Source organism: Salmo trutta, chromosome 34 (assembly GCF_901001165.1).
Source record: "Salmo trutta chromosome 34, fSalTru1.1, whole genome shotgun sequence".
In the NCBI taxonomy this organism is placed as follows: domain Eukaryota; kingdom Metazoa; phylum Chordata; class Actinopteri; order Salmoniformes; family Salmonidae; genus Salmo; species Salmo trutta.
The window spans coordinates 22,730,966-22,746,921 of NC_042990.1; the positions used below are offsets into that span (position 1 = coordinate 22,730,966).

Here is a 15,956-nt window from a genome sequence, read left to right on the forward strand (position 1 = left end):
TTGACTGATTCCTATATCATCCTACCAAACATTTGCACCTTAACACTGCCAGACAACTTCAATCTTATTTAAAAATCAGCAAGATTTACGCATTTCAGAAAGATCCGACTGGTCAGTCAGTCAATTGTTTAAAAAAAAAAATCCTATATTTCACAAATTTAGCTCTACAGTGCAGAAGTGTGTGGTTGAGGAATTTCCGATAGCATTTCTATATTGATTGAATGTTTATTTCACAGCAACGTTGAAGTTATAGAGAATTCAACTATTTACAACAGTCAGGTTCTAGAAAGAAATACAATGGCATATATCAAGGTTTACCGTTATCATGGTCCTGATTATGGCAGTTATTGATCAACAACCATTGAGCTCCGTAGTCATACACAAAATCTCACCAATGACATGACAATCACCCCTAACATCCAAACCTCTAACATCCTATTTTGAAAGTAAATAGGTAATCCTATAGCCTGGTTACACCAGGCTGAATATGACACTCACCATTGTTTTACTTGTAAGCACGGTTCAGTCTAGTTTAAACAGGCAAATTCTTCATTCACCTCTAGTGGGGATACCGAGCTAAACGCAACAAAACAAAAAGCCTATGGAAAGGTTGCACTACTTTATTAACTTAATAGCTGTTGCATTATCTCTTAATACAATGTACAATTTGTGCTCATTTACAAGTTGAAGCCTCATAAGGACAACAGGACATAGATAGGAACTAGTTTGTTGGAATGAGAAAGCATTGTTTTGGGGGAAGATAGCACAGACTGACATTTTCCATTGACAGATGACAGACAGGTTGTAAAGCTCTTCTCGGGTTTTCAATGAGTGGCATTTTCCGTGGCAGCCCAATGAGAAAGCAGGGTCTAAGCAAGTCATGTCTCTTGTGTTTTCTTTGCCCTTGTCCAGACATCAATGTTGCAGAATGGAGTCTGGGGCACGTTACATGAAGATAGAAATGATCCGAATCAAGCTGACATGATGAACACACCCCTGGATACATCACATCATGGTTGAGTGATTGGCTAGGTGTGGTTATTGACAGGTGTGGTGACCAATCAGATTAGAAGTCATCCAGGAAGAAAACTGATTGGCTAGATGGAGTTGTTGACAAGCTTAAGGACCAATGAGATTTAAGAGTCATCTAGAGAAGGCCCGGTGCGTGTTGGGGAAACGCTCGGAGCTGAAGTCTTGGTCATCCCTCACTCTCTCTTTGATGTCACTCCTCACCTGAGAAACACAAGGTTAGGGCCTGTTAGTCTCACGTTGACACACTTCCAAGTCTCGTTCACCCTGCTGTTTCAGAGTGAACATGAGCCAGAAATAGATGTTTGGGCACTGTTTTACTTTAAACTTTTGCCCTCTTCCTTACAAATGTATGTTTGATTGGATTAGGGATGACGTTGCACCCTCTAGAAAGCAACACTGGTCGTAGTTTACCTGTTCTTGGTAGGCCTCCTGCAGCTCTGGCTCCTCTAGCTCCCCCTGGAGGCTATCTGGGCTAGTGACATGCATGACTCCTGCAGCCCGGCTCACTGCCTCAGACAGGGACAGTTGAAGGCCCTCACCCTGGTGAGTCTGCTTGAGGGGGATAACAGGTCAACACTAACCAGAGGTGTGTTCAGTCGGTATGAAATGGGAGGATTTTCTTTGAAACGGAGAAGTATTACCTCAACTTGACTAAATGAGAAATGCACATTTTTATTTGATGTGTCGCCCTCACTTGCTTTAGAGACAAGTCAGAATAACCAGGAAAGTTCAGGCATTTGCTTCAAGAATGTTCCATGGGCAGTCTTAAGCCCCCCCCCCCCCCCCCCCCCCCACACACACACCCTCACCTTCCTCCTCTTGGCAGGCATCCCGTGGAGGTATGCATCAGACAGAGGGGGCTGAGTCTTCATCTTCCTCTGAGACAGCATGTCATGTTTGATGATAGGAACCCACTCCTGATGAACACAAACAAACAAGTTGAAGAGGTGGGCCTGTAACCGTATAGTCACGCGTTCAAATACTACGTCTGGTGGGATTCTAGGCATCCTAAATGCCATCTCTTGACTTTGTGCCTTGAGCAAGGCACTTAACCCCTAAACCAGCCATTTCCAAACTCAGTCCAGGTTTCCTAAGCTGATTCAAATAACCAAAGGTTGAGGAGTTGATTATTTGAATCAGCTGTGTAGTGTTACAGCAAAAAAAAAAAAAAAAGTGCCCCCCTTGGGGTCCCCAGAACAGAGTTTGGGAAACGCTGCCCTAAACAGTAGTCCCTTACAGGGGGCACTGCAGCTGCCCAGGGCTCCACGTCTCCTACAGACTCCTCCCTTCTTCCTGCTGCCATGGCAACGGCTCTTCCGATCTCCCCTGATGATGCTCTCCGCGAGGGGGTGGTCACCCCTGATGAAACCATGGCCTCCCCTGCTGTGGTGGCTGGGGCCGGAGACAGACCTTCAGCCATCTAGTGATAGGGAGAGAGAAGGTTAGCTGTACTGTATGAAGATCAACATGTCTCAAAGCTGTGAACTTCCTTGCTGATGTCATGGAATTACCAGATCTTTTTCTAGGTGTGCCCAAGCATGCAGTGTCCTTATAAGCCTCAGATAACACCACCTGGAAAGACTAACCTATGTACCTCCATACACAATCACTCACCTCCATGTTCTGTGTGTCTGTCTGCTGTCCAGCCTGTGCCCCAGGCTCTGCACTCCGTGTGTGGATGACATAGTGCTGGATGTGGTCCTCAGTGACTGGGTTGTGCTCCAGGATGACGTGGAGTCTCATGGTCATCATACTGCTCAGCCAGTTGACCAGGCTGGGGTTGACCTCTGCTGACATCCTCCTCTGTGGACAGAGAGAAAACATAGATCTATACCATCCACACCAAACAGGACTCAACCCATAACCTAAACTACCAGATACAATGGGATTCAACTGATTCATTGACTAGTTCAGCAACTAGCTTGTACAGTAAGAAAGAAAAAATTAAATGTATGTACTCGCTACTGAAAGTCGCTCTGGATAAGAGCGTCTGCTAAATGACAATGTAAATGTAGTGAAACAGGAGAATGTGGAATGGCTATGGTTCTGAGGACCGGTGGGGGAGACACTAAAGTCCATCAAATAATAGAGTACTAACGATGTGGTGATTGATGACTTGGGTGAGAGCTCCCTGTTCCCCTCGGAGACAGTAAAGGTTGAGAGCCAGACACTCAAACAGACCCTGGGTGCAGAGCAGCAGCAGGCGGGGGCCAAACGTGTGGTCTGCAGAGAGGTAGAGACACAGACAACACCAGCAGCAGATGTACAGTCATGCTGCTGTTAGGTACTAGAGTAGGGTTGTCAGTATTCCAGTGAGGTAACAATGCGTAGGACCTAGTATAGCAAAGCTGTATTTTATTTAAGGGGTTTGCGTGTTTTACCTGTGCAGCGTAGGATGTGCGTGGCCACACGGGTGAACTGCTGTCTAAGAAAAGAGACGGTGGTTTGAATGATGTCCACTCCCTCTCTCACTGTCACTGTGGCCTGAGAGAGAGACCAGGTACAGTATTACTACAACATTATCAACATATTTTGACAATTTGAGAGTGAGTGAGTCTTACGATGCTCTCCGTTATGTACTCCTCCAGGACATTGATGAGGTTCTCAGATGCTGCCTGCAAAGACAAGACAGTTTGATCAAATAAAGAACACACCCTTTGAGGTGAAATGGCACAAACGTTGGTCTTAAAGTTCACTGCTAATGCAGAGAATGCTGTGGCAACTTCATGCCATGATTCTCAGCAGAACTGCAGGTGGCAGTAGAGCAGAGTTACTCACGTTGATATTGGCATCAGTAGGCTCTGGACCCTGCAGGTAGTGCTGGTTGAAGAAGTCTGCGAGCTGGGGCTGGATGCGGCTGAGGGGCTGGGCATTACCGTGGAGTAACAACACCATGTCCACCATGGAGAAACTCTGACCCACCAGAGACAACAGGTCCCTGAAGAACCCTGCAGGTCAAAGAAGCTGTTCAGCAAAAACTTATTTCCCTTTTTCCCCAAATAGGCCATCACATCACAGGTGGCAAGGCACACCATCAGGTCAGGTGTAGACTGATAAATGTTTAGCTTTCGTACATGTATATTCTAGTCTTTTGACCAGAGACACTTACAATAAGTATTCAACTTAAGTAGCTAAGACGACCACATATCCCAATCATTACAAGTAAAACCATTGAAATAGCCACAATCGTTTCTGTATGAGTGAAAGACCAGCACAACAGTTAAGTGTTACGAGGTTTTTCCTTTCAGTGGCTCACCGACTGTGTCCCCAGATCCAGGTGTGAAGAGGTTGGTGGTCTGAGACAGTCTCTGGATGAACTGAGCAATGCTCTCCCCGTTCCCCTGCGGAGCCCCCATCATGGTGGAGAGGACCCCCTGGACAATACCTGTAAACAGCTCCGGGCTCAGGGAGGGGTCCCCTACACCCCCAGGGATCACCTGAGAAGGGGGGGCAGGGGTGCCTTGGTCAGGCTCCAGGCCAGGTGGGGTTGTGGGTCGGGAGAACACGGGTTGGTTAGCCTAGAAATGGGAGAGGAACTATTGGGTAACACTGTAGTCATCTAGTTGTCTGGAGTTGACTTACGACTAATAATTAGCTAATTACAAAATACTTCAACTTCTGCTAATTGACTATGCAACTGCAACTTATGACTACTTTAACTTCATTACAGCGTAATTACATGATTATATTACCTAAGAGTACTTTTCAGTCAAATGGATTATTAGAGTTCAAGAAGTTACCAATAGGGCTGAATAATGTCATCTCTCACCTGGATGAATTCTGACATGCCTTGGAAGAACCCTGGGACTCCAGGTACGGTCACAGTGATTTGTGGGTTAGCTCCAGAACCAGGGGCTCCTGGCCTGCCTGCTCCACCCAGCAGGGAGCCCAGGAGCTGGGCTAGGTTGGCCTCGGCAACCCCCTCCGGTGGCTGGCCCACAGAGGTGGTAGTCTGGCCAGAGGAGAGGTGGGGAGGGACAGGGTTGGAGGAGGCAGAAGAGGAGAAAGAGGTGGAGTGTGAGGCAGAGGAGGAGCTGGTGGATGTCTGGTCACCTGGAGGAACCGGGAAAAAGACAACTTGTGATTCGTTGTTAATTTTCACAAACCAGAAATGTGTATTTTGAAAGAAACATGGCAAATCTGTAGAAAGAATTTGATAACTGAATATACCATGTAAAATCACAGTGATTACACTGAACGCTACAAAATAAAACCCATCATTCACCCAATACAATAATCAACCAATCACTCACCCTGGTGTCCAGGCATCTGGAGCTGTCCAACCAGACCACTGATCATCTGAGTTACAGGAGAGTGAGCCAGAGGTGTGCCCTGGAAGAAGAGATCAGTTGAATGAGCGCGTAAGAGCAGGGCTGCACACCCAGACCAAAGTCCTTCCACAGACTTCTCCATGTCTGCATCTCCTTGCCTCACCTGTAGGTTGTGTTGTCCGCCAGCAGGGGGCACTGAAGCCCTGAGGTTGATGTTGGTGACCACAGGTTGGGGGATGTGGGGGGAGAAAGAGGGGCGTGTGACCGCCACCCTGGCCCCAGGGGGCAGAGGGCTGTCAGGGTGAGGGGCAGAGGGTTCAGAGCTGGAGGTGGTCCCGGGGACACCCGCTCCTGGTTGCCCGGGGTGACCGGTCTGCTGAGAGATCTGGTGGACGATGGCCTGCATGAACTCTGGAAGAAGGTCTGGGATGTGGACCGGAGTGGCACCTTCAGATTGAGAGATCAGAAATATATACTTGATTAAACAGTCAGCAACATCCCAGGGACTGGTGCTTCAGAGACTGTGGTATAGGAGTCATGTAAGGCTGTCTGGTGTATATACCATAGTGAATATAATGTAGGGGTCAAAAGCACTCACCAGGCTGTCCAGTACCAATAGGGATCTGTTGTCCTTGGACCTGAGGGCTGCTGCCAGAATCTAATGTAGAGAACCAGAAGACATTAGCTTACAACTGAATATACATACTGGGTATGCAAGCTATTGCTCCATTCCAGACTTGCGCTAACACAACTTTAAGGTTTCCTATAGGAGATCTACAATGACTATGGTCTCTCGGTTTGGATTGATTACCTAATGTATTGATCATTTGGTACGCATGAGAAACACAGGGCATGACAACTCGCCAAAGCGCAAGAGAAAATAAAAACGTGTCCCCTCCCTCACCAGCCAGGTTCATCTGCATCATTACCACAGGCTCCATGGTCTGGTGGGTGATTCTGATCACATGCGGAGCCCCCTGGCCCTGACCCAGCTGCTGATTGGCTGAGTTGGACTGTGGAGGGAGGGCCTGGCTCTCTGGTGGGCCAGGGGCCTGAGAAGGTTGGGCTTGGCCCTCAGCTGCCTGCCTCCCATTGGATGTCATAGTCACTGTGGTCCTCAAGTTTCCAAGGTTTCTCTGAAGACACAAGTCAAGTTAATAATGTAATGCATGTACCCAACTGGGCCTTAAATTTGCACCGGACCAACAGCTAAGCGCTGCTAAAAAGTACAAGGTTTAGTTAGTATTAGGCCCTGATACTGAAATACAAAAATTGCTGAGTGTATAAGTAGAAGAAACTCCACACAGTAACCTACCGGGACGTGGTGGGGCATACCACCCTGCAGCAGGACCGGGGAGCTGTAGTGGGACATGGGCCGAACCACATGGAGGTGACGGGGGGGAGGAGTGGCCAGGTTACAACGCAGGTCGCTAAGGGCAACCAGGGTGTTGCCAAGGAGACGGAGAGCCTCCCCGACCAGGTTGAGAACTTGCTGGTCCTCCTCTCTCTCCTGGGTCTGTGACGAAAAGAACAACGTGGTGATTGATTCGTCTGTTTGAGGCTCCATTTTCCTCATGCAAAACAGTACTGTGACTGACCTATTCAAAAATACTCACTATACTCTGCGGCGCAGTTTATGATGCAACTTTTCTTCTCATGGACACCATTAAAGTTAACCACCTAAGGTCAATGTCTGTGCCCACGCTGAAATCTAATTACCATAATACAAACATCCCCATAAAAATGTCAGTTTAAACTAGAGATCAGATTTTGGCATCAGATGCATCTCAATCCACTGCATCCACCAGTGTTGCACTTCCTCACCTGCAGTGAAAGAGCTAGAGTGGTGTTTGTCAAACCATGAGATATTGCAAAAATTGGTCTTCTCACAAAATCTCCTGTAGCATCTGAACGGTTTAGACTACAAACTCTATGGAAAGATGACGCTCTCCGGTCAACAAGCTACTTTGGACTCGGAAGTCCGTACAGCCGATCTGCCAACTTCTGTCTGTAGCGTCCAAACAGTTTGGGCTACACACTAATATGAAATGTCCATTTTTTTCTCTAGGACGCCCGCAGGCCTCACCTAAGGTCCCCCAGTACCCGTTGAAAACAAATGAATGGAAGTATATATGGAGACTTATTTTTGGCACTAAGCAGAGGCAAAGAAGAAAAAAAAAAAATCCTGATCTTTCTTAGATCTCTCAGATATGTACACACATACATTGTAATATTATTGTTGTATGGTGGTATTATACATTTTGTATTGTAGATATGCATGTGTGAAGTGCCTTAATGTGTTTTGACCCCAGGAAGAGTAGCTGTCTTGGCAGCAGCTAATGGGGATCCCTAATAAATACAAATGACAGAAACCAGAAAAAAAAAACTTGCTTTGAAAAAAAATAAAATAACAAAATGATCCTTGCTACGACCTTCTTAAAACAATTCCATATAGCTTAGTAGGCCCCCCCACCCCACGGCTTAGACACTTGAGGATGAAAATGTAACAGGAGTTTAAGGTTGAAGTAAAAAACCCAGTGATGTGTTGCAATAGCTAGTTGCTGGGAAATGGAATAGAGTTGTAGTGCTTACGTTGTTGTTGTAGTCTGCTGAAGTGGCAGCCCCTAGGATGGAGTGAGTTCTCTCTATGAAGGGACGAAACCTCTCCTCCACCCTCCTCACCTCTGACAACACCTCCACAAGCTCCGCTGGGCTGGGGTGGCTGGGGAGGGAGAGAGACAGTAGGCACGGAAGAGAAGAAAGCATTTAAATTCTACTTGATTTTCCTTTTTTTTTTATGCTTTGCTACGCTGTTCCCTCCTGAGCACTTACTTGGGCCCGGAGTGGGGTGGTCCCTCTGTCTGGGTGGAGGTGGGAGGCTGTGGAGTAGGAGGGGTGTCATCCATAGGCTGTGCTGCTCCTTCAGTGACAGCTGTAGAGGAAGAGGATGAAGAGGTGGACTGAGACGTCGCCGGCTCGGCTCGAGATGGCACATCACTGGGCTGACCCTGCAAACAAACATGCTGACCTTTTTAGACAACTCGGCACTGAAAATAGATTTCTGTGTAGCATATCATAATAATAGCATAGCAAAGTATGCGAGTTGTAACTACCTCCAGTCTGTGGAGCAGAGATTGGGTTTCTCTTAGCAAGTTCTCAGCCAATTGCAGCCTCATCCTGGGCTCGCTCTGCACTGATTGGTCAACGTTGATATGTATATCCACTGAGCCATGGCGCTAGAAACAAGATGAATCATGAACATACCTTAATAGTAATATTAGTAATCTATATAATATGACAAATAAAACACTTACTCCAGTGCTGGTGCTGACTCTGGTGTTCCTTCCTGCTTCTCCCACTCCTGCCATCATCTGCTGCACTTGCATCTGCCAAGGAATTCAGTTATTAGTAATACTACACTTGATACAGTCAAGTCATCTAGACACTAATTCTAGAAATACATCAGGTACCCTTTAAAAAACTTTTGGATTCAAGAAATGTTTTAGGTGCTTGAGATTTATTCAAAGAAATGAAGATTTTCTAAAATTGTATTTGTCAAATGCTTCATAAACAGGTGTAGACTAACAGTGAAATGCTACCAGGTCTTTCCCAACAATGCAGAGTAAAAATAAATAAAATAGAAAAACAAGGAATAAATACACAATGGCTAAGGATAACTTAGCAATGTACACTGGGTACCAGTACCAAGTCGATGTGCAGGGGTACGAGGTAACTGAGGTAGATACAGTGGCTAGCAAAAGTAGTCACTCCCTTGGCATTTTTCCTATTTTGTTGCCTTCAATGGAATTAATATTTTTTTTGGGGGGGGGGGGGGGGGGTTGGTTCCTATCATTTGATTTACACAACATGCCTAACACTTTCAAGAGGCAAAATACACTGCTCAAAAAAATAAAGGGAACACTTAAACACAATGTAACTCAAGGTCAATCACACTTCTGTGAAATCAAACTGTCCACTTAGGAAGCAACGCTGATTGACAATAAATTTCACATGCGGTTGTGCAAATGGAATAGACAACAGGTAGAAATTATAGGCAATTAGCAAGACACCCCCAATAAAGGAGTGGTTCTGCAGGTGGGGACCACAGACCACTTCTCAGTTCCTATGCTTCCTGGCTGATGTTTTGGTCACTTTTGAATGCTGGCGGTGCTTTCACTCTAGTGGTAGCATGAGACGGAGTCTACAACCCACACAAGTGGCTCAGGTAGTGCAGCTCATCCAGGATGGCACATCAATGCGAGCTGTGGCAAGAAGGTTTGCTGTGTCTGTCAGAGTAGTGTCCAGAGCATGGAGGCGCTACCAGGAGACAGGCCAGTACATCAGGAGACGTGGAGGAAGCCGTAGGAGGGCAACAACCCAGCAGCAGGACCGCTACCTCTGCCTTTGTGCAAGGAGGAGCAGGAGACGCACTGCCAGAGCCCTGCAAAATGACCTCCAGCAGGCCACAAATGTGCATGTGTCTGTTCAAACGGTCAGAAACAGACTCCATGAGGGCCCGACGTCCACAGGTGGGGGTTGTGCTTACAGCCCAACACCGTGCAGGACGTTTGGCATTTGCCAGAGAACACCAAGACTGTCAAATTCGCCACTGGCGCCCTGTGCTCTTCACAGATGAAAGCAGGTTCACACTGAGCACATGTGACAGACGTGACAGAGTCTGGAGACGCTGTGGAGAACGTTCTGCTGCCTGCAACATCCTCCAGCATGACCAGTTTGGCGGTGGGTCAGTCATGGTGTGGGGTGGCGCACAGCCCTCCATGTGCTCGCCAGAGGTAGCCTGACTGCCATTAGGTACCGAGATGAGATCCTCAGACCCCTTGTGAGACCATATGCTGGTGCGGTTGGCCATGGGTTCCTCCTAATGCAAAACAATGCTAGACCTCATATGGCTGGAGTGTGTCAGCAGTTCCTGCAAGAAGAAGGCATTGATGCTATGGACTGGCCCGCCCGTTCCCCAGACCTGAATCCAATTGAGCACATCATGTCTCGCTCCATCCACCACCACCACATTGCACCACAGACTGTCCAGGAGTTGGCGGATGCTTTAGTCCAGGTCTGGGAGGAGATCCCTCAGGAGACCATCCACCACCTCATCAGGAGCATGCCCAGGCATTGTAGGGAGGTCATACAGGCACGTGGAGGCCACACACGCTACTGAGCCTCATTTTGACTTGTTTTAAGGACATTACATCAAAGTTGGATCAGCCTGTAGTGTGGTTTTCCACTTTAATTTTGAGTGTGACTCCAAATCCAGACCTCCATGGGTTGATAAATTGGATTTCTATGCATTATTTTTGTGTGATTGTTGTCAGCACATTCAACTATGTAAAGAAAAAAGTATTTAATAAGATTATTTCTTTCATTCAGATCTAGGATGTGTTGCTTAAGTGTTCCCTTTATTTTTTTGAGCAGTATATTTTTTGTGAAACAAAAAAGAAATGACAAAATAAAACAAAGCTTGAGCGTGCATAACTATTCACCCCCCAAAAGTCAATACTTTGTAGAGCCACCTTTTGCAGCAATTACATCTGCAAGTGTCATGGAGCATGTCTATAAGCTTGGCACATCTAGCCACTGGGATTTTTGCCCATTGAAGGCAAAACTGCTCCAGCTCCTTCAAGTTGGATGGGTTCCGCTGGTGTACAGCAATATTTAAGTCAGACCACAGATTCTCAATTGTGGATTGAGGTCTGGGCTTTGACTAGGCCATTCCAAGACATTTAAATGTTTCCCCTTAAACCACTCGAGTGTTGCTTTAGCAGTATGCTTAGGGTCATTGTCCTGCTGGAAGGTGAACCGCCGTCCCAGTCTCAAATCTCTGGAAGACTGAAACAGGTTTCCCCTCAAGAATATACCTGTATTTGGTGCCATTCATCATTCCTTCAATTCTGACCAGTTTCTCAGTCCCTACTGATGAAAAACATCCCCACAGCATGATGCTGCCACCACGCTTAACTGTGGGGATGGTATTCTCGGGGTGATGAGAGGTGCTGGGTTTGCACCAGAAATAGCATTTTCCTTGGTGGCCAAAAAGCAAAGTTTGTCTCATCTGAGTACTTTCTTCCATACGTTTGGGGAGTCTCCCACATGCCTTTTGGTGAAAACCAAATGCGTTTGCTTATTTTTTTCTTTAAGCAATGTCTATTCTAGCCACTCTTCTGTAAAGCCCAGCTCTGGAGTGTACGGCTTAGTGGTCCTACGGACAGATGCTGTGGAGCTTTGAAACTGCTTGAGGGTTATCTTTGGTCTCTTTGTTGCCTCTGATTAATGCCCTCCTTGCCTGGTCCATGAGTTTTGGTGGGTGGCCCTCTCTTGGCAGGTTTGTTGTGGTGCCATATTTCCATTTTGTAATAATGGATTTAATGGAACGCCGTGGGCTGTTCAAAGTTTCTGATATTTTTTTATATCCAAACCCTGATCTGTACTTCTCCACAACTTTGTCCCTGACCTGTTTGGAGAGCTCCATGCCGCTTGCTTGGTGATGTTGTTGCAGACTCTGGGGCCTTTCAGAACAGAGAGACACACACACAGATCATGTGACAGATTGCACACTGGTGGACTTTCACCAATTATGTGACTTCTGAAGGTAATTGGTTGCACCAGATCTTGTTTAGGGCCTTCATAGCAAAGGGGTGAATACATATGCATACACCACTTTCGTTTTTTTTTTTTTAGTTATTTTTTCCATTTCACCAATTGAAACCATTTTGTGTATGTCCATTACATTAAAATCCATTCAAATTACAGGTTGTAATGCAACAAAATAGGAAAAACACCAAGGAGGATGAATACTTCTGCAAGGCACTGTATGTGCTGTACATATAGGTAGGGATAAAGTGACTAAGCAACAGGATAGATAATAAACAGTAACAGCAGTGTATGTGATTAGTTAAAAGAGTTATTGCAAAAAGGGTCAATGCAGTTAGTGAAATAGTTAACCAAAAGCTACCCGGACTAACTACTTGGCAGTCTTATGGGTAGAAGCTTTTCAGGGTCCTGTTAATAAATACTCTATGAAACAGCTGCACAGTGCACACCAACACACAACCTTTTCTCACCTGTATCTGCTGGGGGTCCATGTTGACAGGCAGGTTGAAGGTTCCCAGCATGACGTAGCTGTTCCCGTTGCGGTCCTGGGGGCCTCCCTGGGAGCCTCCCTGGGAGGAGGTGGTGGTGGCACCTCCCTCTGTTCCTCCTGATGACACTCCTCCTCGCCCGCCAGCAGATCGGGAGGTCTGAGGAGGAGCACGCTCCACTAGGTGGATCACTTTATCAGCTACATCTGAAAGGAAGAGAGTGAGAAGGAGTGGATGAGAGTGCAGGAAATAATTAGTGTGGAGGGTAGAGGAGAACAGCGGGTCAGAGAATACTAGAGCAAGGTGTTCTCATTTACAACACAATCAATATAATTTCCAGCAATCTCAACTGTTTTAAAACAATGCAGAGACTATGTATGTAGTAAACTCAGCAAAAAAGTAACGTCCCTTTTTCAGGACCCTGTCTTTGAAAAATGATTCGTAAAAATCCAAATAACTTCACAGATCATTGTAAAGGTTTTAAACACGGTTTCCCATGCTTGTTCAATGAACCATAAACAATGAATATGCACCTGTGGAACGGTCGTTAAGACACTAACAGCTTACAGACGGTAGGCAATTAAGGTCACAGTTAGGACACTAAAGAGGCTTTTCTACCAACTGAAAAACACCAAAAGAAAGATGCCCAGGGTCCCTGCTCATCTGCGTGAACGTGCATTAGGCATGCTGCAAGGAGGCATGAGGACTGCAGATGTGGCCAGGGCAATAAACTGCAATATCTGTACTGTGAGACGCCTAATAGAGCGCTACAGGGAAACAGGACAGACAGCTGATCGTCCTCGCAGTGGCAGACCATGTGTAACAACACCTGCACAGGATCGGTACATCCGAACATCACACCTGCGGGACAGGTACAGGACTGCAACAACAACTGCCCGAGTTACACCAGGAGCGCACAATCCCTCCGTCAGTGCTCAGACTGTCCACAATAGGCTGAGAGAGGCTGGACTGAGGGCTTGTAGGCCTGTTGTAAGGCAGGTCCTCACCAGACATCACCGGCAACAACGTCACCTATGGGCACAAACCCATTGTTGCTGGACCAGACAGGACTGGCAAAAAGTGCTCTTCACTGATGAGTCGCGGTTTTGTCTCACCAAGAGTGATGGTCGGATTCGCGTTTATCGTTGAAGGAATGAGCGTTACACCGAGACCTGTACTCTGCAGCGGGATCGATTTGGAGGTGGAGGCTCCGTCATGGTCTGGGGCGGTGTGTCACAGCATCATCGGACTGGGCTTGTTGTCATTGCAAGCAATCTCAACGCTGTGCGTTACAGGGAAGACATCCTCCTCCCTCATGTGGTACCCTTCCTGCAGGCTCATCCTGACATGACCCTCAGGCATGACAATGCCACCAGCCATACTGCTCGTTCTGTGCATGATTTCCTGCAAGACAGGAATGTCAGTGTTCTGCCATGGCCAGCAAAGAGCCCGGATCTCAATCCCATTGAGCGCGTCTGGGACCTGTTGAATCGGAGGGTGAGGGCTAGAGCCACCCCCCCCCCCCCCAGAAATGTCCGGGAACTTGCAGGTGGCTTGGTGGAAGAGTGGGGTAACATCACACAGCAAGAACTGGCAAATCTGGTGCAGTCCATGAGGAGATGCACCGCAGTACTTAATGCAGCTGGTGGCCACACAAGATACTGACTTTTACTTTTGACCACCCCCTTTTTTCAGGGACACATTATTCCATTTCTGTTAGTCACATGTCTGTGGAAATTGTTCAGTTTGTCTCAGTTGATAAAAATATTTACACATGTTAAGTTTGCTGGAAAAAAAAAAAAAAAAAAAAAAAAAAAAAAGTTGACAGCGAGAGGACGTTTCTTTTTTGCTGAGTTTATATTACTAACGGTGTCCATTGAATAGAAGAGTTGCTGGCTTTTTTACTCACTGTATTCATTCAGTGTCCTCTCGTCCTGCATCACTCTGCCCTGGTAGATTAGTCTCTGCTTGTCCGCTGGGACATTCACTGACGCAGATATGTGTTCTTTGAACTTCTTCAATGTCAACTGAAGGAGAAATAACAGGCTCAGTGCATCGCTAGTACAGGGCTGAATAAAATGCATGTCCCATTCATAAGTGTACAGCATAAAGACTACAAAGTAGTAGCCTGGAATCCAAACGGATATACCCCGTTGGATTTCAGGCTAAAACAGAAGTCACAGCCTACCTCTCCCCGGACAGTGTAGCTCCTGTTCCGGGAGTCCAGGGTCTTCACTGTGACCTCTATGAATCGGCAAGACTCCTCCATGTTTCTCTGCTAAGAGCACAGAAATACAGTCAGAAAATGTACTTTATCCACAAAATGTCCAGCCATGAAGACAACTGGGGTGTATTCATTGCAGAAACCGCTTAAGAACCAAATTGAAGCAAACAAAAACACAACGAAACGGAAAGGAGGGACCTAACGTTACCCGAATATGTCCAATAGAAACTTGGTTTGAGTTTTCAGTTTGGAGTAAACGGTTTCTGTAGCAAAACGTTTTGCAACAGAATCGGTTTAATGATTACACCCCTGATGTTTATCCCATCACCCCTCGATTGGTAGCTAAATCGTTGAGTACAATACCTGTATTCTCACTTGAATCGAGGCTGTGATTAGCTTGCTAGCCAGCTAGCTAATCTACATGTATTTAAATCAGGAAGCCAGCTGACATTTTTTATTGAACCTTTATTTAACTAGGCAAGTCAGTTAAGAACACATTCTTAATTACAATGACGGCCAAACTCGGACGACGCTGGGCCAATTAAGCGCCGCCCTATGGGACTCCCAATTACGTCCGGATGTGATTCAGCCGTTAATCTCAATTATAATTGATTGTAATTGTCTTCGTTCAATGTCATAGCACGGAAATACACTGTTGATGAGATTGCAATGGCGTTACATGAGCAATTAGTTACTTTGTCTATCCAAATATTTACAGCTCACATTCCGTTGAATGGTTGCTAAAATGCGACACCATGTAGTGCAAGGACCCATATGACGCACAAAATGGGAGTGTTCATTTTAAATGCCTGTTTGTTTTGGTACGAGCCTGTGTGCATAAACATATGTTCCCATGCCAATAAAGCCATTTGAATTGAGAGCGCGAACACATTACAACTGTAGACTTGAAAACAATTTGTACAAATTATCAATTTACAGTTGGAGTTTAACATCAGTGTACTTGAACATCTAATGTACTTGAATGTTCGCTCTCACTCTCTGGACCTCGGGAATTCGATTTGGAGTGGTGTTCCCTTTAATTCATCCCGCTCTTTTTCCTCATCTCAATTTGAGCTTAATCCGGTCTATTTTTAGCTGACGCCAAGATGGTGTGTGTCCATGGGCGCAATGTTAACCTATTACCTTCCTGACACAAAGTTCAGAACTAGACCGTTGAGTACAAATTCCACAGACATTGCTTTCACCTTTCATGTGTTCTCTTATTGGTGCAGATATAAGGCAGTTGGCGAGGAGATAGGCCACTTGCCATAGGCGTAGAATAACCACCATCAAATCAACTGAATATCTATTTCAGGAGCAGAGCTCCTACTA

At 46.2% G+C, this 15,956-nt stretch overlaps 1 protein-coding gene across 6 annotated transcripts; it reads right to left on the minus strand.

Annotated features, from left to right (window-relative positions):
* Window positions 1-205: 205 nt before the first annotated feature.
* Window positions 206-15,404, minus strand: LOC115173819 (large proline-rich protein BAG6). Of its 6 annotated transcripts, none has more exons than XM_029732257.1 (24): window positions 14,988-15,404; window positions 14,589-14,678; window positions 14,310-14,427; window positions 12,383-12,606; window positions 8,618-8,689; window positions 8,417-8,539; window positions 8,136-8,311; window positions 7,902-8,025; window positions 6,619-6,819; window positions 6,208-6,439; window positions 5,902-5,961; window positions 5,467-5,750; window positions 5,286-5,364; window positions 4,802-5,085; window positions 4,289-4,550; window positions 3,811-3,980; window positions 3,594-3,647; window positions 3,414-3,516; window positions 3,131-3,255; window positions 2,647-2,835; window positions 2,270-2,452; window positions 1,842-1,949; window positions 1,444-1,581; window positions 206-1,233 (listed from the first exon to the last, which is right to left on the minus strand). In XM_029732257.1, exons 2-24 carry the CDS (start codon window positions 14,667-14,669, stop codon window positions 1,144-1,146), a joined length of 3,480 nt encoding a protein of 1,159 aa, XP_029588117.1. In that variant the 5' UTR covers window positions 14,670-14,678; window positions 14,988-15,404; the 3' UTR covers window positions 206-1,143. The 6 variants fall into 6 exon arrangements, with proteins under 6 accessions (XP_029588117.1, XP_029588111.1, XP_029588114.1 ...); XM_029732251.1 differs by having other exon boundaries at window positions 7,896-8,025; XM_029732254.1 differs by having other exon boundaries at window positions 7,896-8,025; window positions 15,320-15,394.
* Window positions 15,405-15,956: the final 552 nt, after the last annotated feature.